Raw genomic sequence first — 25,767 nt, 5'->3', positions numbered from 1 at the left:
TGAAGGAAATGACAAGCCACAAGAAAGATAAACACTTTGTAACACAACTCACAACCCCATCTCAGTTCCAACCACTGAATACCTACTTCAAAGAAATCAAAACAAAAGAAAACATCAACAGGAAGAAACAATCCACTACAACAGTGTTTCTAAAGGAAGGTGCTTTGAGTCAAAAAGTAAAATCCCTCAAGAATTAGTGCACATCTCTGTCACAGTGAATCCACATATAGTGAAGCCTTACATGCCACCATAATGGCTTCATAGAGGAGTGACAGCTCTCCTCCAGGTAGTGCAAAGCAATGTGCAGACCAAAAAAAAAAAAAAAAATAGGTAGAACAGTACAAGTGAGGTGGAAAATCCATGACATTTCATCAATTATTTTCCTGAAAAATAATACAGGAAAATTTGAAATTTACTAATTAATCTTTGTTACTATTTCCCTTCCTGAAGGAAGATAACCATCACCCCACCGTTAAAATATTTCAACTATAAAGCTGCATACCCCAGCAGAAACAAAATATCAAATTTATCCCTTACTCTCAGGTTGCCAGACTTTATAGCTTGAATACATTTTTAGTGGAGGGAAGTGCAGGTGGTTTACCCCATCCATTGCAGAATAAGGATTTAACACATTTTATGTACATTAATGCTTTCAGTAATCTTTCTGTTTAGTCAATTACATTAAGCTAGTTTTATTTTTAAAAATATTAAAAAATGTCATAAACCCGGGGTTCAAAAGTCATAAAGAATATCAAGACTAGTGCAGCAGGCAGCTGATGGCTGCTTGTGTTTACAGCACAGGATCTCAAGGAAGACGCAGTTAACTTCATACTACCTTTTTTCCAAAGCAGGAAAAATGTCCAAAACATACAAAAACATGTCCCTGACTTGCACAATTGCTGCTACGTAGCCACACTGCTTGCTGATGTGAGTACTTCTCTGTCCTTAGAGAAGCTATAAAATAATATTTATAACAGTGTCATTATTCTCAAAACCAACCACCCACAACTGAATTATCACATTTTATCAGTAACAGTAAACACTTATTTTAGAACAAACTCCTTTTCCAAATTTAATGTTGCATTTTTGAAAGAACAATTAAGCTAACTTCCAAGCTTTATGGGAGATACTGTACTAAAGCAGTAATTCTAATATTTGCAAATACTGAATGACCTATATTAGTGTGTTTATAACAGTGAATGTACTTTGAAAGTACACATGCAAAGAAAATGCAAACGAATTTGAAAGAGACAAATGTAAAGTGATTCTACCTACCGTGTTACTAAAGGATGTCTTCTGGTAATAGGGCCTAATTTAGGCCCATGGTCTGCAAGTCTTTCATATGTGACATTGGCAAGAACACAGTTCACAGCCTGAAAAAAGAATACATTATAAATTAGAACCACCATTCTTCCTAAAGACGACCCAAATTGTTTTCAATTATTTTATTTTAACACTGCAAAAATTGATACCTGCTCCTGATGATAACTCACTAGTCGACGTTTCTCCTCATTCAGCTCTTTCAATCTTTTTTCAAGAAAGGTACAGCACTCTTCAACTGAAGATGGCTCATCACTACACAATAAATGCATTAAGTTAGAATTCAGAAATATACTTCAATTTTTATACTCTTTTTAGTAAGACATTTATCTTCTGTATATTTTTATTAACCACTCTTTATTAACCATGGCCTACTGCACTATTAACCAACCTATACATCCACTCCTCCATCCAGTCATCATTATCTGTAACATCTGCTGCATGGTTTTGAGGAGTTCTGATATGGAGTCACGAGACAGCCGTGCCATAGGATAGGTCAACTGTAAAGCATTACCTCTCTCAAGCTCAGATCCATAAGAAATGCATCACATTTGTTAACTGCAGACACAAGGGTTTTGCTAAACTGTACAGCAACTGACAGTCCATACACCAATACGTTTATTTATTCACTACATTTTAGTTATCTGGTAAAATTAGGCAAAGCACTTTTTCAATTAAGACACCAAGGAATTAGCTTCGTAACGACTACAGTTGGCAATGCTTCTCAGCTGTACATGCGAATTTAAGCACACACAGCTTACATAACAGTACACAAGTTACACTTGCAAATGACCTTTACAGCTGTAACTAAAGTCAGAGGTAAATTATTAACTCAAAAAACATTTAACACAAGGGGGCCGAGCCAAGATGGCCGAGTGAAAACAACATATTTTTTAGAGCTCTGTAAAATTATTATAAAATACAGGAAAATAGTTAATTTACTGAAGAAAATTTTACATAGTGGTATAAATAATTATTTAATCTTCTCACTTTCTGATTTTGAACAGGTTTCATAAAAATTTTCCTGTCAAAATTATTTGGAGACTGAAATCTTAACTGAAGATGAGCAACTCCTAAGCATTCACAGGCTGAAGCTTCTCTGAGAAAGGACCAGCAACAAATAATATTAACTCTACAGGAACTATCTACAAAAATGGGTGTGTTTCATAAGAAAGTACAGTTGTGTACACTTAACATAAATGTTGATGTCCCTTCTTCCTTGACGTCAGGTTGTCAGGGGGAAAAACATGCAGCCGATGCCATTACATCAGTTTTGCTTGCCCCAGATGTCAGGTGCCCCCCTAATGGGGAGCAATTAACTATAAAAATACAATGATATACCTCCAACAAAAAAGCAAATACACCAAAAAGGCTTTTAAGCATAGCAAGGGAAAGTAGAGGTATAGCCAAAAGAAGTTAGGGGGCTGGAGGGAGGGTAACCAGGACTGCAACAGTGAATACACTCAAACATCTACATTTATGGTAAGTGTACACAACTGTACTATGTTCTTCGAGTTTCACTGTTGCAGTCATTACATTTGGGTAGATTCCCAAAACTATGGTGGGGAGGAGGAATTTAGATAGCATTAGGACCAGCTATAAGGCCCTGCAAGACTGCAGTGGCAAAGCCAGCTCTGGATTTAGAGAAAATTGGCAAATGATAATACTTGGTAAAATTATGCACAGAACTCCAGGTAGCAGCTTCTAGGATGTCCCTGGTAGGGACGCCTCTGAGAAAGGCTGTAGAGGTAGATGCAGCTCTGGTGGAGTGAGGTCTGATCCCCTGGGGGATAGATTTTCCACGGTGCTTATAGCAGAAATGAATGCAATAGCCTATCCATTTAGAAATGGTTTGCTTTGAAATAGCCTTCCCCTCTGCCCCTGCAGCAAATGCCACCAGCAGTTGTTCAGATTTCCTTTAAAGTTTAGTCCTGTCCAAGTAGAATCTAAAAGTTGTCTGTGCACATTTAAGGAATGCAGTATCCGTTCCCCTTTGTTCTTTGGATTGGGAAAGAAGGTTGGCAAATGAATAGACTAATTAAGAGCCACACTGGATACCACCTTGGGCATGAAGGATGGATTAGTTCTGAGGGACACCCTGTCCGTATGAAAGATGATGAAAGGCTCCACTGCCATAAGGGCCTGTAATTCAGATAACCTTCTAGCTGAAGTGATTGCTAAAAGGAAAGCTGTTTTCCAAGAAAGAAATTTTAAGTCTGCAGTAGCAGCTGTCTTGAAAGGAGGTACAGCGAGTTACTCCAAAACAAAGTTAAGGTCCCAGGCTAGGGTTGGAGCTCTCTGGATGGTCTCAAATATTTGGCCCCTCTGAGGAACTGCTTGAGCAGTGGATGAGAGAAGAGGGGAGGTTCTGTGTTACAATGAGCTGAAATGGCTGAGGCATGGATTTTTAGAGGAAAAAGACAGGCCCTTGTGAAGCATCTCGGTTAAGTATTGTAAAACCTGAGGTAAACTGGGTGCTGCTGTGCTCATCCCTTGAGAGTGGTTCCAGGCACAGAATCTTTTCCATTTTTCAGCATAAGATTTTCTAGTACAAGGCCTCCTTGCCTCTAAACTGATATCTATCACAGGTATGCTGAGGAATGGTAGAGGAGAGATTATGTAATTAGCCAGGCTGCAAGGTTCAGTGTTAAAAGCTGAGGTTGCAGAATCTGGTTCTCCTGCTGAGACAACAGGGAAGGAGTCTGAGGAAGGTGCCATGGGGATAACCGTGACACACTGCGCAGGAGGGGGTACCAGTGTTGGCATGGCCAGTCTGGAGCAATCAAAATCATCCTTGGTTTGTCCTGTTTGATTTTTAGTAGTACTTTGGAGAGCAGAGACAGAGGTTGGAAGGCATAGACTGATAGGTTTTTCCAGCTGAAGGACAGAGCATCCACTTTCCAGGCTTGCTTGTGGGGAGTCCTTGTGCAAAATTTGTACAATTGGTAGTTCTGGGGAGAGGCAAATAGGTCTATATCTGGGCTCCCCAATTTGCTTGTCAACATGTTGAAAATCCTTGGTTCCAGTTTCCACTCGTGTGGGTCCATGAGGTTTCTGCTTAGTCCGTCTGCCAGTGTATTTAATTTTCCTGGCAGGAATTGAGCTTGTAGGTGCACTTGGTAGCTGAAGGCTGTGTTCCACAATGCCATGGCCAGTCTGCAGAGGGGGTAAGAATGTGTACCCCCCTGCTTATTTATGTACCACATAACAGTGGTGTTGTCCATCTTTACCATAAGTTGTCCTGGAAAATGTGGTCCTTGAAGGCTGCCAAAGCATTCTGTGCAGCTAACATTTCTTTTTGATTGATATGCAGGTGCGTTTGACTTGGGTTCCTTTTGCCCTGAATGCACTTCCCTGCCAAGTAAGCCCCTCACGCATAGTCTGATGAGTCTGTTAGGGTTTGGGCGGCAGGGGGTGGTGTGAAAGGTAGTACCTTGTTTTTGGTGGCAGGCCTCTGCCCACCAAAGGAATTCTAGGCGTAGGCAAGGTATGATAGGAATCATTGCTTCTAGATCCTGAGAATGTTGACACCACAGGCTGTAGTTTCCTCATATGCAGTCTTGCATATGGAATTAGAAGAATGCAGGAGGCCATGAACCCCAAGGCTTGCAGTACTTATCTTGCAGATAGCAGGGTTTTTGTGGCCACTTGTTTGAAGTAGGTTGTCAAATGAATTTGTTTCTCTGGTGTGAGGCAAGCCATCTGGGAAGTTGTATTCAAGCTTGCTCCCAGGAATATAATTTGTTGACTGGGCACCAGGTGTGATTTCTTTTAGTGTATGGTGTACCCCAGACAAGTTAGAACCCTATGTACAAAGGCCAGAAGATTCAAAAGTATGCCCTGGCTTTCTGCCTGAATTAGACAATCATCCAGGTATGGGTATATTTGAATATATTGTTGCCTGCAAAATGCAATATCTGGAGCTAAACACTTTGTGAAGACGCTGGGCGCAGTAGATAAGCCAAAGGGCACTGCAGAGAACTGATGGTATGTGTAGCCTGCTTTGAAGTGTAGGTATCTTCTGCAAGATTCCCTGATTGGGATGTGCAGGTATGCTTCTTTTAAATCTAGTGCTGCCAACCAGGCATCTTTGCCTAACATAGGAAGTAATTGGTAAAGATTCAGCATCTTGAATTTTGGAATTTCCAAAAAGGTGTTTAAGTAGACAGGTCCAGGATAGGATGCCATGAATTGTCTTTTCTGGGCACCAGGAAAAGTCTTGAGTAGAAACCTTGTCCCTTTTCCTTTTCTGGTACCAGTTGAATAGCCCACATAACGCTTAAGAGAGGAAAGTACTTGTTTTTGGGCCTCTGCCATTGATTTGGGGGTAGGTCTGGCCATCCGCTTGGTGATGGCAACATGTGGAAGTGAAATCTGTATCCCTGGGACACTATATTTAAAACCCATTTATCCTGGGTAATGAGTTCCCAGTTATTTGCACAAAGAGTAATCTTTCCCCCCAAAGGGGCAGTCAGTTGATAAGTGCTTGGAAATTTTAAATTGAAGTCACTGAGACAGTTTACCAAAGGGGGGAGTCTTATTACTCACAGATTTGGAAGTGGAGGCCCCCCATTGCTTAGTCCTGTGTGTCCCCTGGGACAGAAACCTGGGGCTTTTGCTGTGTCTGGGTTTGGCTTGAAAAGACCTGGAAGTGGCTGGAAAGGACCAATTCTTAGAGGGCCAGTGCCTACTAAATCTAGGAGGCTGAACTTGTAAGAAATATTTAACAGTTTGCATAGATTTGGCTTTATCTTCCATCTTTTAAGAACTTCCTCAGCCTTGTTGCCAAACAGGCGGTCCTGATTTAAGTGAGCATCCAACAATTTAGCTTTAACATAATCAGGCAAAGATTGCTCCTTTTGCCAAGCATGCCTTCTGAGCACAGACCCAGTAACAGCAGCCCTGCAAGAGGCCTCTAATGAATCAATACCACACTGCAAAGTATGTTTTCCAACTTGTTCAGTAGAATGCATTAAATCCTCTAATTCTTTATTTTCCACACAGTCAGGAATCAACATCATTTTCTGTTTAAGCAATCCAATAACAGGTTGCTGATACTTTAACATGTGAAACTGGCAGTTTAAAGCCCTAATGGCCAAGGCTGCAGAAGTGTAAACCTTCTTACCCCATCTATCCAGCACACTGGAGTCTCTATCAGAAGGGGTAGGATTTTTAGCAGTAGAAGCCTCAATGCCCTTGGGCCCCCGTGAAATAGTCTCTGGATCCACAATAGAATATTTAAAAAGGAACTTGTGTGACTTAGGGACACTGTAGTATCTGTCAGGTTTTCTGGGAGCAGGAGGCAAGGAATCAGGGGCCAAACTAGATTCCGAAAAAGCATCATCAACGATATCTAGTACAGGAGGAATAGCTAAAGGCCTATGCTGAGGTAGGAGTAAGAAATCCCTAAGCCTCTTTTCTGAATCAGAAAAATCCTGGCTTTCCCAGTGGAAATGCTCCCTTAGAGTATGAAAGGTTTCCCCAAAAGAAAAATCCTCTGGAGGGGAAGCAGAGGGAATGGAGTCCTCTGCATCAGAATCCTCATAAGTAGATAAGGGCAAATCCAGATCATCAGAAGAATCAGAAAAAACAGAATCCTGATCAGAAGATTCATAAACAACTTCAGTCCTAGGCCTCTTAGAAAGGGGGAGCTGGCTACCCCTGATTATAGGTTCATAGGTTCATACTAGGCTATCTGCCCTAGGGCATTTATAAGCCTAGCCAGAGTGTGTTTGGCTTTTGCCACCCATTTTAAATTAATTTTGCTATGCCCTTTTTTGAGGTTAGTATACTGTGCCTCTGTCTTAACAGTGACACAGAAGTGATACCCGGGGTAAACCTACGATCTCCCATCCACTCATCAAGATTCCTCTTGAAGAGAGTCAATGAGGGACTCTGCCTAACCTGGACTGGGACTTTATTCCAGAGTGAAGGGCGCCTCTGGGTTATGTCCCTCCAGCATGTCCTATTTATTTAAGTGCTGAGGTTCAAGTCTCTCAAGCGCGTAGCTCAATGGGATTTGGATTTTCTGAGGTGCAGCATGTTCATTAATTCCGGGTTGGACATGACTTTATACGTTAGGCACAGATCGCCTCTGAGCAGGCGGTATGCCACTGAGTAGAGCTGGAGTTTATTTAACCGGGCAGCATATGGCATCTGTTTGAGCCCTTTGATCCTCTTGGTGAGGTACTTTTGGGGTCTTTCCAGTTGCTGCAGGTGTCTGGTAAGGTACATCCCAAAAGGGGCATTGTACTAAATTATGGGCCTGATAAGGGATGAGTAAAGAGGCCAATGACCTCCCCTGATCTAGATGTGAATCCCTTCATGATTAGGAGGGCTATATAAAATGTTTTTCTAACCACTTTAGCCACGTGGTTGTCAAATGAGAGATTGCTATCAACTTGGGTCCCCAGGTCCCTAACTACTTCTTCTGTACTTAATGGATTACCACCTATGTGGTAATTTGTGGCACTGTTTTGCCAAAGGGGATGACTATACACTTTTTGGCGTTTAGCTTGAGGCCATGGTTCTAGCACCAGTTGTCTGTTTCTATGAGGCCCTTTTGGAGGATGCTTGTGTCGGCTGGAGAGTCGATTATGGTGCCCAGTTTGCAGTCATCTGCGAACTCGATCAGCCACAGTCCTTCCGTGTTGCCCTGTACCTCTGAGAAATATATACCGAACAAGAGAGGTCCCAGGACTGAGCCTTGTGGGACGCCACTTGTAACTGGTTTGGAGTCTGACATGGCTCCAGCAATTCTAACCATGTGGGTTCTGTCCTTGAGCCAGTTTGCAACCCATCTAGTGACACAGGGGTTTATATTTAAGCTGGTGAGCTTATCTATAATGCCAGAGTGGGGTATTGTACCGAAGGCTTTTGCGAGGTCCAGGTAGGCTGTGTGGACCACCTTCCCCTCGTCAATGGCCTTGGTGACTGTTTCAAAGAAATCAACCAGGTTGATTAGAGTTATTAAATCTTCAGCCATTCTTATCATTTGTTTTTTAGGCATAGAGGCCTGAGCATCGGTTTTATAGGCATCGTTCGAGATTTAGGCCTACGTGAAGAAGGAGGCGTCAGTTTAATATGCAAGTCCATAGGCCTGAATACACCCTCAGAAGCAGATGCCTGCACAGCGGCTCTGGACCCATCCAAGGAAGAGACATCCGCAGGTTCCATAGCTGAAGCATCTCGCAGCATATCGGACTCTGAATGGGTCTCAGTAGAGGTCTGCAAATCAGAAGTAGCGGGTATCAGGGGCTGTGAAAGTGCCTCACTGAGTACCGGTGAACTGGCGAGTGGCTTAGGAGAAGCGTTGTTGGCAGTTTTGGACCTCGGCAGCCTGTCTCTGTCTTTATTTTTGCATTTTTTCGGAATCCCGGTAGTCGGATGGCCAACCGATTTTTCTAGATAGAAAAATTGTTTAGATAATTAAACAGAGAACCAAAATATTTAGAGGCAAAAATATACTGACTATGGATAGTGCGCTGATTAAATAAAGCCCAAAACCGACAGCTAGGTACATCGTGGTCAGGGCCTAGGCAAGGAATACAGTACGAATGAAAATCTTTGAGGTATTTGCTTTCCACAAGTAATGCAATTATTAACTTTTACTGATATCGGTAAGGAGCAAGAAAAAGTTTCCCCAACGGGGTACTTAGCTTTAGTTGAAGACTTTGGTTCTGAAACTTGAAAACGAAAATTTCAGGAGTCGGCCGACCGGCACTTGTGAACTGCTTCTGCTTCTGGCACCGCATGGCAAGAAAGACAGATGTAATGGCGTCGGCTGCATATTTTATACCCTTGACGACCTGACGTCATGGACGAAGGGACAGCAACCGACACAGGATCCAAGACTTTGTTAAGCAGGCCGACTGATGGCTACCTGCAAGCAGATAACCCAAATGTAATGACTGCAACAATGAAACACAAAGAACATCATGGAAAATGTAACGGAAAACTGTTTTAAACAGACTGAGGTTTTTAAATACTTGTTACAACAGCAACAGACAAAAATCTCAAAAATGGAGAATGCCTTAAATGACTCTGATGGCAGGTTGAAAGAAGTAAATCTGAATTTTTATTAAAAAAAATACTTGGCTCTTAAACAAATTTGATGACCTGGAAAACAGGGACAGGAGACGTAATAAGGATTTTTGATCTTCCTGAAAAAAAAGTGAAGGTGAGAACTTGATCTCCATCTTAAACTGTCTTTCTGAAAATTTTTCTTATAATATTGAAAGGTCTCATACAGTCATAGGCAAACCTATGGTTTCTCCCTCAACTTTTCCACAGAGATCTACAATTGTAAACATTTTTTTGTCATATTTAGACAAAGAACTGATTATTAAAATGGCATTGAGGAAGGCTCCTATAAAATAATAACAACATCTTAGGTTTGCCAAAGGTTTGACAGACTATTCTCCTAAGACAACAGAACAGAGGAAAACTGGGTGCCACTTGTCAAAGCTTTGAGACAACATGGTTTAAAATACCAAATTTTATTCCCAACCAAAATAAAGATACAAATTTCAAAAGAAACAAGAACCTTTAACAATAAGGAAGATGCTTCTAATTTTGTTAAAAACAATAACTAATATATCTTGATACGTTTTCCTTGGTGTAACCTAGTTCAAAGAACACATGCTGACAAAACTGATTGTTGTTGTTTTGACTAAAGGAAAAGGGGAAAAAAGCTTGAATTGTACACTAGTTTTTAAAATTGTAGTCATCTGAGTACAGGCCCTAACAGTTTATCAGACTGTAAAGTATTTCATACTCCCACAAGTTTCTTTCTTAAACTAGTAGCTCATGAAAGCAGTTAAAGCTTTCCTTACATCAAAAAAATATGATCAGAGTTCTCCAATTATGGTTGCTTTCACTTTGATCTGTGTTTGCATGTGATTTCATGTTTTGACTTGTTTAATATTCAATGTGTATGTAATATAACAAATCAGCTTACAGGCTTCCATGTCTTAAACTCATAAGTTGATTTTAGATGCACAATATTCATAATTTGGTGATTACATATACAATGATTTTTTTCCTCAAGCGTTCAGTCTAACATAAATATAAGCATTTGTTTTTTTTTATCAGACATGATTTGTAAGAGTACAGACAGTAATGATATTCTTATAAATGAGATATAGTAGCATTATCTGCTAATTCTTATTCTGAAATACTTCACTAGGTTATGCATGCGATAGATTATTTCTAAAATAGGAGCAAGATTTACCAGTTTTTGTTTAATTAATAGCTCCTTCCACCTGGTATGAGGTCATACATCTTCATAGTACAGACGCACTAAAATTTAAAGCTGCTGTACAAATAATGTGAATTGGACCATGGGCATATTCCAGAAAGAGTAATATTAACAAAATAAAAAACTCATGATATCAAAATGAATGGGAATAATGCTTTTGTGTTTATCTAATTAACAAAGTGATTACAAATAGAGTAATATGGGCACATAGGACATAAACACAAGATATAAAATTACATGTTTCCATATCTCAGGAAATTTGATACATTAATCTTGTAATTTGCAAACAATTTACTATTTTCCCATGCCAAATTCTTCTGCCGGCTGTATAGCATGGGTATCTCATATCTTAACACAATATAATTTCTAACATCTTACTTTAGAAGGCCAGAGTTTGAAATAATTTGTATGCAATAATGTAATTAATAAATTAAATAAATATATTACATTAAGAAATCATACTTTAAATGTATATGTGTAAATTTACTTTTTTATTAATAAATTATTATTCACACCTTTTAATTACATAGATCTCCATCTCTCTTGTATAGTTACAAAGCTCTTTTTTTTAGATACAAGTTATTTTGTAAGGTGCTACTGGATAGTCCAATAACTTGCTTTTTTGAATACTGGACTAGGAATTGGGATAATTCCATGTCTGTTAATTTATGTTATTTCAATTTCATTATACATATTCTTTTTCAATTTTTTTTTACTATTTTCAGTGCCTGATTTTCTTAATATTTAGCGCCAAAAACATAAATGTATTACAATTATATATATTTCATTCCTTTATACATCTATTTACATTATTAAAATATAAACAAATAATAAACACATAAATGGAAACAACTATATTATCTTTCAATATTAAAGGATTAAATAATCCAAGGAAAAGAACAAATTTAGTACATTTAAATATAAATAAAGATCAAGTAGTTTTCTTCAAGAGACTTGCATCAAATATACAGAAAAAAAACATTTGGAATCCAGGTAACTTGATCATTTTAGCTCAATCAAATTTTAAGTCTACGAAAAGAGACGCTATGGTTTTATTGAAAAATTCCATAGTATTTCTACAAACTATATATAAATATAAAGATCTAGAAGGTCTGTTACCGTTCCCAATATTCAAACTTAACAGGTTATGGACTTTAGTAAATCTTTACTGGTTCCCATGTTTAGGACAAAATATTGCTAAGAAACATTTAGATACAAAAGTTGATAAATATAAAGGTAGGTTAATTATAGGTGGGATTTTAATTGCATATTAGATGACTATTATTTCACCAACAAAAGAAAATGAAGCTTAATCTCTCCAGTTAAAATATTAACTAAATGGACAGAAACTCTTAAGACATGTTTATTATGAAAAAGCCTAACCTCAATTTTCTCACCAGTATTTTAGGTATGGTACACACATTAGAATAGAATGTATATTAGTCTCACATGATTTAATTTCCAGTATATCATATTTTATTATAGTTTCTTGTCCTATTTCACACCATGATATTTTTTTTTAAATTTTCAAGTTAATTCTAAAAGACTGTCAATAATTGCAAGAATTTCTGCTCATATAACTAAACTCAATGATTTTAAACCTTGATTGATTTCAGAATTTAATTCATTTTTGGAAATCAATAATACACCAGACAGACAATATTATGATATGCAATTCGTTAAAAGCCTATATTTATGGCAACATTTTAACTTGGTATAAAAAATAAAATGAAAGAATGGGCCTTAGAAATTCAAAGCATGCAAAATCTTCTGCTTGAAGCTAAATCTAAAGACATTAAAAACAATAAAATGAATATACAAGAGATAGAAACTTTAAATAAAAATATTTTGATATTTAACTCAAAACAAATTTGGCATTACAAAGACTAAAACTAAACTCTTATTCTTTGTCCTCTAAACACATGCATAATATTTCAACAAGAGGCAAGATTCAATCTAAATTTAACAATACCCTAGAAGTCAGAAAATAAAGAAAAAATACCAGAGATACAGTGGAAATTCTTGACACCTTGAGATTTCATTATACTAATCTAAACACGGACATAAATAATCATACATTTATCTCCAAGATTAATTTTGATAATCTCAAAATTTAAAAAATACTGTCACATTTAATAGACAATCTAAATAAATATATTTCTTATAAAGAGGTAACAGAGTTAAAAAAAATAAAATCTTATAAAGCTCCAGGAATGGATTAATCTTTGAAATATATAAGCTCCTCCCTCATGTCCATTTTTATTTTCTTAAACACTTATTGAAATTCAATCTAATGGGAAAAGAAATTCCTCCCTCATAGTAATATTCTCTACTATCATCGATATTAAAAGATGATAAAAACTGTTCATCTTATAGACCTATTTCACTTCTGAATAACAAGACATGTATGCCTATCTTTACTGAAAAACTGAAGAATCCATAGCTCAAGTAATGGACTTGATCCAAATTGGTTTTATATAATACAAACACACAATAATAAACATATTTTAACTCTTATAGATTTTATAAATATGAACAATAAAAAAGCACCATTAGCTAGTCTTGATACTGAAAAGGTTTTTGACTCCCTAAATTGGGATTATTTAAAACCTTAGAATTATTTGATTTTCCTTTAAGTTTTATTTCCCCATTAAAAATATTTACAAAAATAACTAGCATATATAGAAATAGGTCCTTTTATTTCTGAATATATTTCTTTTACTAATGGCACTAAACATGGTTGTCTTCTTTCTCCTATTCTATTTGCATTGGTTATCAAAGTTCTTGCCATTTCAATTAAACAAAATCAAAACATTAAAGTCATAGATATATAAAATACTTATTCCTCTAAAGTTATGCTATTTACTAGTGATATTTTATTAACTCTTTCCAACTCAGAAGCAACTCTTTAGGAACTTGAGTATATAACAAACTTTTCAATCCATTTCTGGACTTCATTTTAATCAAACTAAATCTAAATAAACGAAAAAATAAACCTTTGTCTAATATAAACCATATCATTGGCTCACAGGTTACTTCTACGGAATATTTAGGCATCAAATTATTCTCTTCTATAGATGAAATAAGAACTAAGTAAGATAGTATTACATAAAAATATTATTTTTAAGTGGAATAAATTTTTCATTTCAACTGAGGATAGACTTCAATAAATAAAAATGATTCTTTTCCCCTAAAATATTATAGATAATCCAAGCCTCGTCTCTTCTTACACAAAAAAACACATTAAGGAAATAATCTTTTAAATTTTCTTTGGTACCCTCATAAACCTAGAATAGCTCTTTCACATCACATAAGATCTTGAAACCTAGGGGTAATTAATTTCCCAGATATAGAGTTTTATGTAAAAGCTTCAATATTTAAAATTATACTAAACTGGATTGACCCCGATTATATTCCAAACTGGAAAACTTTTAGTTATGTACTTACCATAACTTTGGATGTATGGGATCCATCTCGCCTACATTCACAACAGATGGGTTCGGAGCCGATCCATCGGCTCCGACTCGGCAACTAATACACTAGCACGAAGTCTCTCATTGGCTGGGCTACTCCCTATCCCAGGATGCACTACACCTGCTTCCCCAGATCTTGTTTGTTCGCTTTCATACATCCATGCAAACACAGAAAAATTAGTAGTCACTATAACCAACTAAAGTTCTTCAAGAAAGATCTCCAAGAAAAAAGAGACTACAGCTCCTCTAAATCCGAATGGAAGGGGGAAGGAGGGTGGGTACTTATGAATGTAGGCGAGATGGATCCCATACATCCAAAGTTATGGTAAGTACATAACTAAAAGATGTAATGGGATCCTATCTACTACATTCACAACAGATGGGACAGCGTCCTAGCACCTACATCCCGGGTGGCTCATTGGAACACACTCCTGAGAACTGTGGAACCAAAGGAAGCTCTGCCTCGAGAAACCACATCCAATTTGTAATGAGAAATGAAAGTGTGCGGAGAAGTCCAGGTTGCCGCAGCACAAATATCATCTATTGATAACTTGGAGTGAAAAGCTACGGAAGTAGCCATTGCCCTGGTAGAATGAGCCTTGACTGGAAAGGGAAGGTCTTTGTTAGCCTGTGAGTAAATAAAAATGATACAATCTTTAATCCATTTAGATATGGAGGTTTTGTTACAGTTGACCCAATTTGTTCACTGCAAAGGAAACAAACAATTGATTTGATTTCAGCGTTTGGCGGTTCTATTCAAATAAAAGCAGTTGTCTATGTCGTCAATTGATGCAAAGTATATTCTGCGTTATTAGAGAATTCTGGGAAAAAGACAGGGAGCTCTATAGTTTGTTGAATACAGAAAGAGGAGGCCACTTTTGGTATAAATGCAGGGTTTAATTTCAATGAGACTCTATGCTTGTGAAAAATCAAATAGGGAGGATCAGAACAAAGAGCTTGAAGTTCTGAAACTCGCCTAGCAGATGTTATGGCTACTAAAAGGCCGTTTTCCAAGACAAAAATTTTAAATCACAAGTAGCAGCTGGTTGAAAGGACGGGCAGTTAGGGCAGCAAGAACCATATTCAAATCCCAAGGGGACAGGATGAGATAAAGGAGGCCTAAGGAGCCAAGCCCCTTTAAGGAAGGCCTTACAAAGTTTGTGAGACATCAATGAAGGTTCAAATGAAGCATGAAAATTAGAGATCGCCGCTAACTGAACCTTAATGGTAGAAACTGAAGAGCCCGACTGAAAAAGGGAGGCCAGAAAATTCAGAACCTCCGATACTGGTGCAGTGAGAGGATCTATACCCCGTTCTTGAGCCCAGAAGGCAAACCTTTTCCATTTACTGGAATAAAGTCTGATGGTGGAAGGTTTATGAGAAGAAGACAGTATGTGTACCACGTCCGGCGAAAGAGCATTGTCTCGGACTAAGGATGGAAGTGGAGTAACCATGCTGCCAACTTCAGGGACCTGAGAGACGGATGAAGCCGTCCTGACTGATGAGTCAACAGGTCTGGCACCGGATCCAGAAAACATGGACCTTCTATCGCATGCCTCTGTAGGAAAGGGAACCAAACTTGACGAGGCCAGTGCGGGGCAATCAAAATCATCTCGCTCTCCATGTAAATGGCCTTCTGTATCACCCTCGGTAGGAGGGGGAATGGAGTGAAGGCGTAGAGAAGACCGGGGGGCCAAATGTGAGTCAGAGCGTCCCTGGGAATCTGTCCCTGAGAAGGAAACAGTGTGAAGAACTCTCTGCATTCCGCATTGTGAGGGCTGGCAAACAGGTCGCAGCAAGGAAGACCCCATCTGTCGAAGATTTTCGCAGCTATACCCTGGTTGAGGGACCACTCGTGGGGTAAAAGAATGGTCCTGCTTAATCTGTCCGCAATCACATTGGACTTCCCGGTATGTGCGTTGCCATTAAGCGGTTGGTAGCTACCAGTGCCAAAGTCTCATGGCTTCTCTGCATAGTGGGTAACACCTGGTTACACCTTGCTTGTTTATGTACCACACCACCGACATGTTGTCGGATAGGATAGTAATCGGACCCTGTGGGAGAGCGTGATGGAGAGCTTGGAGTACCAATAGTACCGCTCTCATCTCCAGGACATTGATATGCAAATGCGTTTCCTGGATCTGCCATGTGCCTTGGACCGACCTGTCCAGGTAATGACCCCCACCCTACCTGGGAGGCGTCCGTGGTCACAGTGGCAACAGGGCGTTGAGGTATGAAGGGTCGCCCTGGTCGAGATTTGATTGGAGAAGCCACCAATGCAGATCTCGGCGGCAACTTTCCGTGATTATGATTAAGTGGTTCAAGGGAAGTTCCTAATAAGACCATTGAACCGACAGTAGCCATTGTAAAATTCGCATGTGAAGTCTGGCCAAGGGAACTAAAAGTATGGTTGGCCATCGAGCCCAACAGTTGTAGGATCCGATGGGCGGTGCTCTTTGTAGGGGAGACAGGATTTGACTTGATCTTGTAAGACCTGAATTCTTGCTGCGGTAAAAGGCGCATTCTTTTGTGTCTAAGTCTGCGCCTATGAAAGTAATCGCTGAGATGGCTGTAGTACAGATTTTTGCAAATTGAGCGTGATCCCCAAAAAGCGGCCCAAGGTGAGCGTGGCTCTGGCGCTTGGAGTAGTAGATGCTCGGAGGTGGCAGTAAGGAGCCAGTCGTCTAGATAAGGAAACACCTGGAATCCCAGACTTCTCAGGTGAGCAGTTACCACTGCCAGACACTTGGTGAACACCCTGGGGGCTGTGGTGAGACCAAAGGGCAGTGCTCGAATTGGAAATGACTGACTCCGGCGAGGCGTAAATGTCTCCTGGACTCTTGAGCTATGGGAATGTGATAGTAAGCGTCCTGGAGATCTATGGAGCACATCCATGCATCTTTTCCAGCAAAGGAAGAATAGATTGAAGAGTGACCATTGAATTTGGACTTCTTTACAAGCGATTCAATGAACTGAGGTCCAAAATGGGCCTGAAGTCCCCTGTCTTTTTGGTACCAAAAATAATTTTGAGTAAGTTCCTGATCCGATCTGGTCGATGGGGACAGGCTGGATGGCTCTTTTTCTAGCAGCTTTGAAACCTCTAATGCTGCCTGATCCCGCTGACTGGGTGAGTACGTCCGGGATTTTCCTTAAAGAAAGGGGGTTTGTTGAAGGGATGATATAACCTCCGGTAATAATGCGAAGCACCCACTGATCGCTTGTTATGGATTCCCAAGCTTGTGGGTGCGCCAAAGCGACCCGACTGGCTCGGAGTTGCACAGTCGGGCAACAACTCAGGAACGCTGGTTGTATGAAGAACCACGAAAGGAATCGCGGTCTCCAGAGTTACGGGGCCTCTGCCACCTCTGGGGCGGCGTCTTCCAAAATTCCCCTGCCTCTGGAGGGAATCACTGGGTGGAGTAGGGAAAGACTTCTGAGATTTTCTAAACCACATTTTCCCTCCTCTCCCAGCCTTGGGGTAAGGCCTAGAAGGAGGCGGAAAATCGGGCCCCAGCGGCAGTCAAAGTCTTGCCCTCCTGCTCGCACCGAGTTAGTGTGTCCTTCACCTTGGGTCCAAACAAAGATGACCCATCAAAGGCTGCCTCGTCAAAGGAAGAATTGATGGCCTCCGTGAGCGAACACAAGCGTAACCAGGCTTGTCTCCTGAGGGCAACTCCTGTTCCCGCTGCTCTACTCGCCCCTTCGGCCGCATATGAAATGAGCCTCATGGACGAGTTAACAATAGAAAAGAGGGTAGTCATCTGTGCGCCAACAGTCGGGGCCAGCGCCTCAGGTAGGTTACCAACAAGAGAGTCATTTAGCTCTTTGAGAAGATCCCTTTGGAGCCTCGTAAAATGACATAAGTAATTCAGCGACCGTAAGGTAAAGGCCGCTGAGGACAGGGTACGCTTCCCGTACCTATCCATACTCCTAGAATCCTTATTAGGAGGATGAACAGACGTCGAAGCCTCTGCCACGTCCTGCTGTGTGGCAGAAGCCACCACCAAAGCATCTACAGGCACACCCTTTGTGAGAAATTCCTTCTGGGGGGGGGGGCTGACAAAAATTTATTGGGCCTCACAGGCACCGGTTCCACAGAATCAGGGTGTTCCCACACCCTTCGAGAAACCAAATCAAGGAGTTCATCGAAGGGCGGAGACACCCAGAAGGCGGAAGGCTGGGCCCCAAAGGCCTTGAGGAAGACTGACTCCTCAGCTGAAGGGGTTTTGGCTTGCCAGTCACCTCTCTGTCTCAGAATCTCCAAGATATCTGAGAAGGAGATATCATCCGAAGATGATTTGGGGGACCCTTCTGCGTCATCGAGGTCAGTATCCGATGTAATAGACTCATCTTGGGAGTCTACGTGCTTCCTCTTACACAATTTCTTCTGTGGGGGTTCGTCCGAAGCAGTTTCGGACGGACCACCGAAGAAGGAACCCCGATGGGCGTATCCTCAGGCCCTGCGGCCCCGCTGCCGGGGTCCTGCAACACCACAGAGGCACCAGTCTCCATATCTAGGGAACGTGAGGTAGAATCTTGCTGAACCGGCAAAGGCATGGCCAGCGCTCCTCATGGCCTCAAAGGCGGACCTCCAGAATCCAAGGAGGTCACTGGTCTAGAGGCCACGATGGCACTAGAATTCCAGCAGCCAATGCTCCGAGAGGAAGACTAGGCACCGAAGCACCCAATCCCAAAGTATTCCCCTCGGGCCCGGCTGAAGAGGTCGCAGTACCAAACCCTGAACCGGAGGACAGGGTAGGAAGCACAGTCGGAACAGAGAGAACTCGAAGGGGTCTCTGCTCCGACTGTATGGCTCCGCTTTGCTCCACCACCACCGACTCCAACGGCTCAGAGGAGGTTGGAGGAGGAATCGAATGTGTTGGAGGGGGGATCAGCTCCGAAGCTAACTGTGCTGGAGCCGAGACCAATTTAGTAAACACTGGAGATTGGAATAGCCTCTGTAAAACCCTATCCAGGTCCGAATCTGAAAGTCTCGATGATTTAGAGGAGGTAGACAATCGAGAAGACTTTCCTCTCGGCTCCGACAGAGAAGGGGACCGGCTCCGAAATGGCTCCAATGTTATCGGCGCCGACTCCACCACAGCGTGGACCACCATCGGCACCGAAGGAGCCTTCTCCGGAGCCGAGGGGGAAGAGTCTGAGCTGCACACTTCCACCGGCTCCGAGGCCATTGGAACCGATGGAGGTGATTCACCTCTCGATACTCCAACTTGCGGCTCCGAAAGCAATGGAGCCGAAGTAGGAGGTATCGAGGCAGACCCTTCGACCCTCGGCCCCGAAGTCAGTGGAGCCGAGGAAGAAGAGGTCAATTTTGTCTTTTTAGAAGTCGGCTCCGACGGACTTGTCGGAGCCGACGATCTTTTCTTTTTGGAAGCAACAGGTAGATCTAAGGCTTCCTCAAAAGAAGGCTTGATAAGCCCTTTCAATATTAATTTGTTCTTGCGTTCTTGAAGAACTCTAGATGAGAACCATGACAGACGCTACAAGTCTCTTGCAGATGTTTCGGCCCCAAACAATAAACACATACTGAGTGACTGTCTGTAATGGACATTTTATATTTGCACCGAGTGCATTTTTTAAAACCTGATTTTTGTTCCTTAGACATGATACAGCCACAACAAGTACAACTCTAAGGAAAAACTACTCTACCACAACAAGAATAGCACTACACACAAATTGCGCCAACTGAAAAGCGCGAGACACACTGGCGCGAGTACTGGTGAAAGTTTACCACAACAATTTGAAACCAGTAAAAACGGCCCAAAGCCCTCTAATTTAAACGGGCTTTGCCCAAAAAACAACTAACCAAAAGTTAATAACTAAAAGCAGTCAAAAGGTAGGGCAAAGGCCCTCTAACTTAAACGGGCCTTGCCCGACTGAACAAATTAAATTTTTTGAAACAAGCACTTGACAAAAAAATACTAAGAACTAGTAAGAAATTGCTGTTAAAACAGCTGTTTGGTTAATATAGACAAAAAATTCCCTAGGTCAAGGACCAATAAGGTAAAAAGAACCACTTAGCTCCAGCCAAGTCGAGACCACGTCCAGCTTGTTAAGCGGCAAACGAGATCTGGGGAAGCAGGTGTAGTGCATCCTGGGATAGGGAGTAGCCCAGCCAATGAGAGACTTCGTGCTAGTGTATTAGTTGCCGAGTTGGAGCCGATGGATCGGCTCCGAACCCATCTGTTGTGAATGTAGGCGAGATAGGATCCCATTACATCATTGCATTTAAATATTCTTGATAATCAAATTAATAATTTGTGTAAATATATTCCATCTAATTCAAATATATTTTAACATTATTTGTGTAATATAACACAATATAAATTAATTAGTCATACTGATTCAGAATACTTAAATATTGTATTAAAATATTTTAAAACTAAGATTTTCTCTAATGCTGATATGAAAATGTGGTTTGAGTCCATTATACCTATTAATATGACCCAATATCACTTTATGTATCACAACAACTTCCATACTAGATCATAATTATCTTTAGTCAAACATATTTCAAGGTCTCAATTCTGGCATGATTTCACTTGGAAATTTCTGCATAGAGCTTTTCCTACCCCCAATAGAATTGTCAAAATAAATGGAAATAGCACTCTCATATTGGAGATGCTCATAAAATGGTAAGACTAATTGGACTAATATTTTATGAATGCTCATCTTTGCCTTTATTTTGGTCTAAGAAGAATTTTTACAAGCCTTATTTTCTGATAATTTCTCTATCACATTTTTTAATATTATTTAATGTAACTAATAAAAAGAATTTATTGAATGCAAATAATAGTCTATGCTCTATCTTGGCGGTAGCAGGGAAAAGCATCATAAAGAAATGGAAATTATCTACTCTTCTATCATTTGAAGTTTTTCTCTGATTCCAAAAGGAAACTGCAATAAAGTAAAAGAATTCCAAATCCATCCCAATACATTCACCAACAATCCTTGGATTAAAGTACTTTCACTTACAGAACTACATCTGAAAAGCAATATTAATGACTGAAATAGTTAATCAAAGTTGGAAAATTTTTTGAGCTTTAAGTTTAATACACTAGTTTCAGGCCTTTGTAAATTTTGCACATAGTTCATTTTATTTTTCTTAGAAATCTATGATAATAGTCATGATTTAATTTTATTATAATTGATTATTTATTGAAAAATAAAACGGGGGGGGGGGCAATTAATACAACGTTTATACAATGACAGTATTTAATAACAGAATAAATTAACACAGAAAAAAAAAACATGTAAAACCAAACACACACCCCTTTGCTGGTGATGACCTTATCCAATTAGCCTCAAGTGGCTATGATCTTTAGAATGCATTGGGCCAACTCACTTAGAAACACAAAGCAGTTAGTATAAAATCACCACCTCCAGTCAGAGGTCAGATTCTCTTCCAGAAAAGGGTAGATACAACTCTGCAGTTGAGGGAGAAGCAACTACCTCACATGGAAGAGTTTACTTAACTTAGAGTCTTGTTCACAAGAGAAAGCAGTAAAGATCATGAATGGTTGATGTGACAGAAGTATTGCAGACTAACGGGACTATACTGGTGAAGTGAGAAACAAGTCATGGCATGCAAGCTCAGTGTAAAACTGCTGTCACTATGCCAGTCAATCTATGTCCACACATCACCTATGGTCATACATTTTAGGTTGTGCCTGAGAAGATGGCACAGCAGATACAAACTGCAAATACAAGATTCACTAGGTTGCAGGACTTGCTCTGTATAACAACTATTACACAGCTTTCCAAACCTTTGGAAACATAGAACTACTACTGTCAATGTTACATATAAACAATTATGCACTGTACTTTATATTCCCTAGGCCAAAACATACCTATCCTAGAAGATCTTCTATCCTGGACAACTCAAAACATATCTAAAGAAATCATTCTAGGTGATATTAATATAAACTGGTAAACTATCATCACCAACTCCCCTTCAAATAGTATAAACCTGTACAAGTATACTCAGCTCATTACAGACCCCACACGTATAGTAAACAAACTGAGTCAACCTTAGACTGGATAATCATCTCAGACCCACAAAAATACATCCATACTGGAACCCTCCCTAACCTCTCTAGCAACCATCTACGCATCTTCACCCATAGAACCCAGACACAAATAGCCGAAGCCATACCTACAGAACAATCAGAAATCTTGCCAATTTTAGCCAAAAGGTACTTATAGATACTCTAAAAGCCGACAACTGACACCCAACTAAGATACTATCACTGGAGGAAGCTGCAAACTACTTCAAAGTCTTCCTTAGTACTCTCAACAGTCTTGCCCCTATACGCACTAAAAGAATGAAGTATAACAATGCCCCTTAGCCATCAAAACATACCAAAGAGATGCTCACTGCTAGGGACCATGCCTGGAAAGAATGGCAGAAAAATAAAATGACAACTCTAATAATATTCCATCTACTTCTACTTTTACTATACAATTAGTGTCCACCTCTCTAGTACAAAAACTTCTAACAAAACTAAAGCCATGCTTCCCCTCTGCTGACAGACTTCCAGCAGAATACCTAAAACTTACGGCTGATGCTATTGCATATCCTGTCAGCATTCTCATAAATCGATCTATCTCTGAATCATATGTTCCGCAACTCTGAAAAACTCCATTATAACCCTCTTACATAAAGGTGGAAACACCAGTGACCTTTCCAATTACCGGCCCATTTCTATACTCTCACCTCTATCTAAAATCCTGGAAAAGTGTATACATTCTCAATTGCTACAATATCTCACTGACAGCGACCTACTTTCACCCACTCAACATGGCTTTCGCCCAGCACACAGTACAACCTCAGCCAATACTGTTAATAAAGCCTTGTATTCTGGTCTACTAACTTCTGTTAGATTACTTGACCCTTGTAAAGCTTTTGATACAGTATCACACCCCAAACTATTATTATAACTAGAATCCTTAAATTGTTTCCCACAATCTCAGGATTCGTTTTCTAATTACCTTATTTACTAATTATTAACAGGAAGCAATCTGTCAAATGGCAGAACAAACAATCTGAATATCTAACTAATAATACTGGAGTTCCCCAGGGGTCTATTCTTGGGCCACTACTTTTTAATATATTCATTAATCTCCATAAAGCAGCCCTTTATAGTACACTAATCCAATACGCAGACAATTCTACTACAATCACTTCTTCTGGTAATCTACCTGATCTTCAAAAGTTAACACAAAAAGCCTTTACATCTACTGAATCTTGGCTAAATGATGTTCAGCTACTACTTAATCCCAAAAAAACAAAACTGTTAATTATTCACACCCAAACCTCTAACTCAAGATTTAAGATTTACTCTCAAAACAATACTGAAATTGAACTAGTAAAAACATCAAAATTGCTGTGCATAACAATTGATAATAGACTTTCCTCTGAGTTTCATAATCATAACTCAATTAAAAAGACCCATTTTAAACAAGGCAAACTCTAGAAGCATAAACTTTACTTAGACACACCTACCAAGTTAAAATTGGCCAACAGTCTACTCCTCCCTTCCATCCTCTATGGTAGCCCTATATTTACTAACCTGAACACATCTCTTATCAACAAATTATAATCATGCTACTACAAAATAGCTAAGTTTGCCTCTAACACGCCAACTTGCACCCATCACTGCCTAGCGATAAAAAACTTAAAACTAGTATGAATTCCCTCACTGCCTACATTACACACAACTAACTCTCACCCCAAAATTACTTTACAACCCAAATTACTGCTGTTCACGTCAAACTATACTACAAACATATACCCCAACTCGAAATCTTAGGTCCTCTAATAGACAACTCCTAAGCATATCAAAACCCAACAAACATGCAAGACAAAGCCTGTATTCAACGTTGGAATGCTCTGCCTTCCTCTATTACTCAATTAGACTCCATAAAGTCATTCAAAATTGCACTAAAGCTCAACTGTCTCAATAATCACATCTGTTCCTGTGGCCACATGCATAAGCCACCATTAAAATGTACTTCTATCTAACTTCCAACTAGTACTTAGAACTTCGCTGCATCTCTTATCTTAATAATTTGCTTCATATCAAGATATTATAGTACTCCTAACCATTTTAGCCTGCATTGATTACATTAAAAAAATTATGTTATGCTACTTGTTTAAATTGCATTTCTAAATCAATACTTGATATTGTATGACTGCTTTATGTATCAATACCCTGACACTGTAATTATCATTGTACCTCTTCAACACTTGTAAATATGTTCTTTTGTAACTATATTTTTGCAAATGTAGTTGGTGCTTTTCTCCCCGGGCCTCCACTGAAAATGGGTCTTCTTGGCCCAGAGAACTTTCCTGGTTAACAAATGTCAATACATAAATAAATAAACAGAGTGAGGAGCTTGGCAATGTGAGAGAGTCTTAGAAAACCAGTTACTACCCCCTCTGTGTTAACAGCAGTCGGCTGAGATGGTCTAAAGACCCTGTCAGGATACTCATGCACACAGCCCACTGGTAGGATGCCTTGGTGAGGAACCATGACATGCAAGAAGGATTAAATTTTTTGGTTTGTGTAGAAAGACTGAGGATCCCAAAGGATGAGCTACACACCAACACCGGAGATAGGGAAGTCTGGACTGTCCTGTCCAGACTGTTACCACTGTCCTTCACCAGGAAAATCTGCTCAGTAAATGAATAGATTTAAGTATACATATACTTATTTATAGTTATACATACAAATACAGCTGCAGTACATAGCATTATGTTCATTTACAAGATAATTTGTTTATATTATTGAAAAGAAGACAAAACAAAAGAATACCGAACAAATATAGTGACATATCTTATGACAGTCACAGCTGTGTTTACTGTTAACTATTTTGCAAAATTTACATCATAAAATGGACTTATCAACAAAAGTAATTACATTTTATAACATTTGGCAGTACATTCACTGATGCACTACCTAATAAAAGGATCATTGCCAAATTAACCATCAAGGGAAACAAGATACTTGAAAGTTCACAGCACTCCTAACATATATTTGGAGCGGTGCCCCTTCAGCTAATATAAATAAATCCTGGGTCACTGCCCCTTTGGGAGCAAGGACAATCCAACACTTTAGCAACCCCTTTCACTGAATCAGGTTTTCATAAACTTGGTAAAATACATTTTTTTCTATGTGCTTTTTGACCCTATGATGACCTACCATCAAACCTCCACTACATTACAGCATGACCTCACTACAATACAGAGGCCAACACTATCTAAAGATGCCATCATACATGCAGCCAAGAGGGCTACTTGTGTCCTCACCAGTGTCCTGGCAATGAGGGTGTTTGCAGGGCGTCACTCCATCCCCTGGGTGGGGAGATGAGCTAACAGCATCTCCACAAAGCTTTCCTTCATCTTCATACTTCTGCACAAACACAAATGAAGGTTACTACCAAGGTGATAGTTTGCCAAGCTAAAAGCTGCAAAGCTGGTTAAAGCTGTAGTTCAGACAGTCTCTTCAGCAAGAAAAATCATGTCAGGAACAAAAACAAGTTTATTCTGCAAAGCTTTTGGGTTAGCACCCTTCCTCAGTGCATTATAAAATCAGTTAGTACATCCATTTTAAACAAGAGCATCAATTAATCCCGTCAGCCAGCTAACCTATCAAACCCATATACCACCACCCCTTTTTTCATATATACAAG

At 39.8% G+C, this 25,767-nt stretch overlaps 1 protein-coding gene across 4 annotated transcripts in view; it reads right to left on the bottom strand.

Moving 5' to 3' along the window:
• The window catches only part of AGL (amylo-alpha-1, 6-glucosidase, 4-alpha-glucanotransferase), a 1,248,201-nt gene that overhangs the window by 774,293 nt on the left and 448,141 nt on the right, over nt 1-25,767 (bottom strand). For all 4 annotated transcript variants that reach the window (XM_044085615.1, XM_044085617.1, XM_044085614.1 and 1 more), the window contains exons 9-10: nt 1,473-1,575; nt 1,276-1,373 (exon numbers count right to left, since the gene is read on the bottom strand). In XM_044085615.1, coding sequence (XP_043941550.1) covers nt 1,276-1,373; nt 1,473-1,575 — 201 coding nt within the window. The remainder of the gene's footprint in view (nt 1-1,275; nt 1,374-1,472; nt 1,576-25,767) is intronic.

The sequence above is a fragment of the Protopterus annectens genome, chromosome 10.part0 (genome assembly GCF_019279795.1).
Source record: "Protopterus annectens isolate FY-2018-M chromosome 10.part0, PAN1.0, whole genome shotgun sequence".
In the NCBI taxonomy this organism is placed as follows: Eukaryota; Metazoa; Chordata; order Ceratodontiformes; family Protopteridae; genus Protopterus; species Protopterus annectens.
Note: the sequence above shows the minus strand (reverse complement) of the source record. Positions and strands in the feature narration are given on the sequence as shown.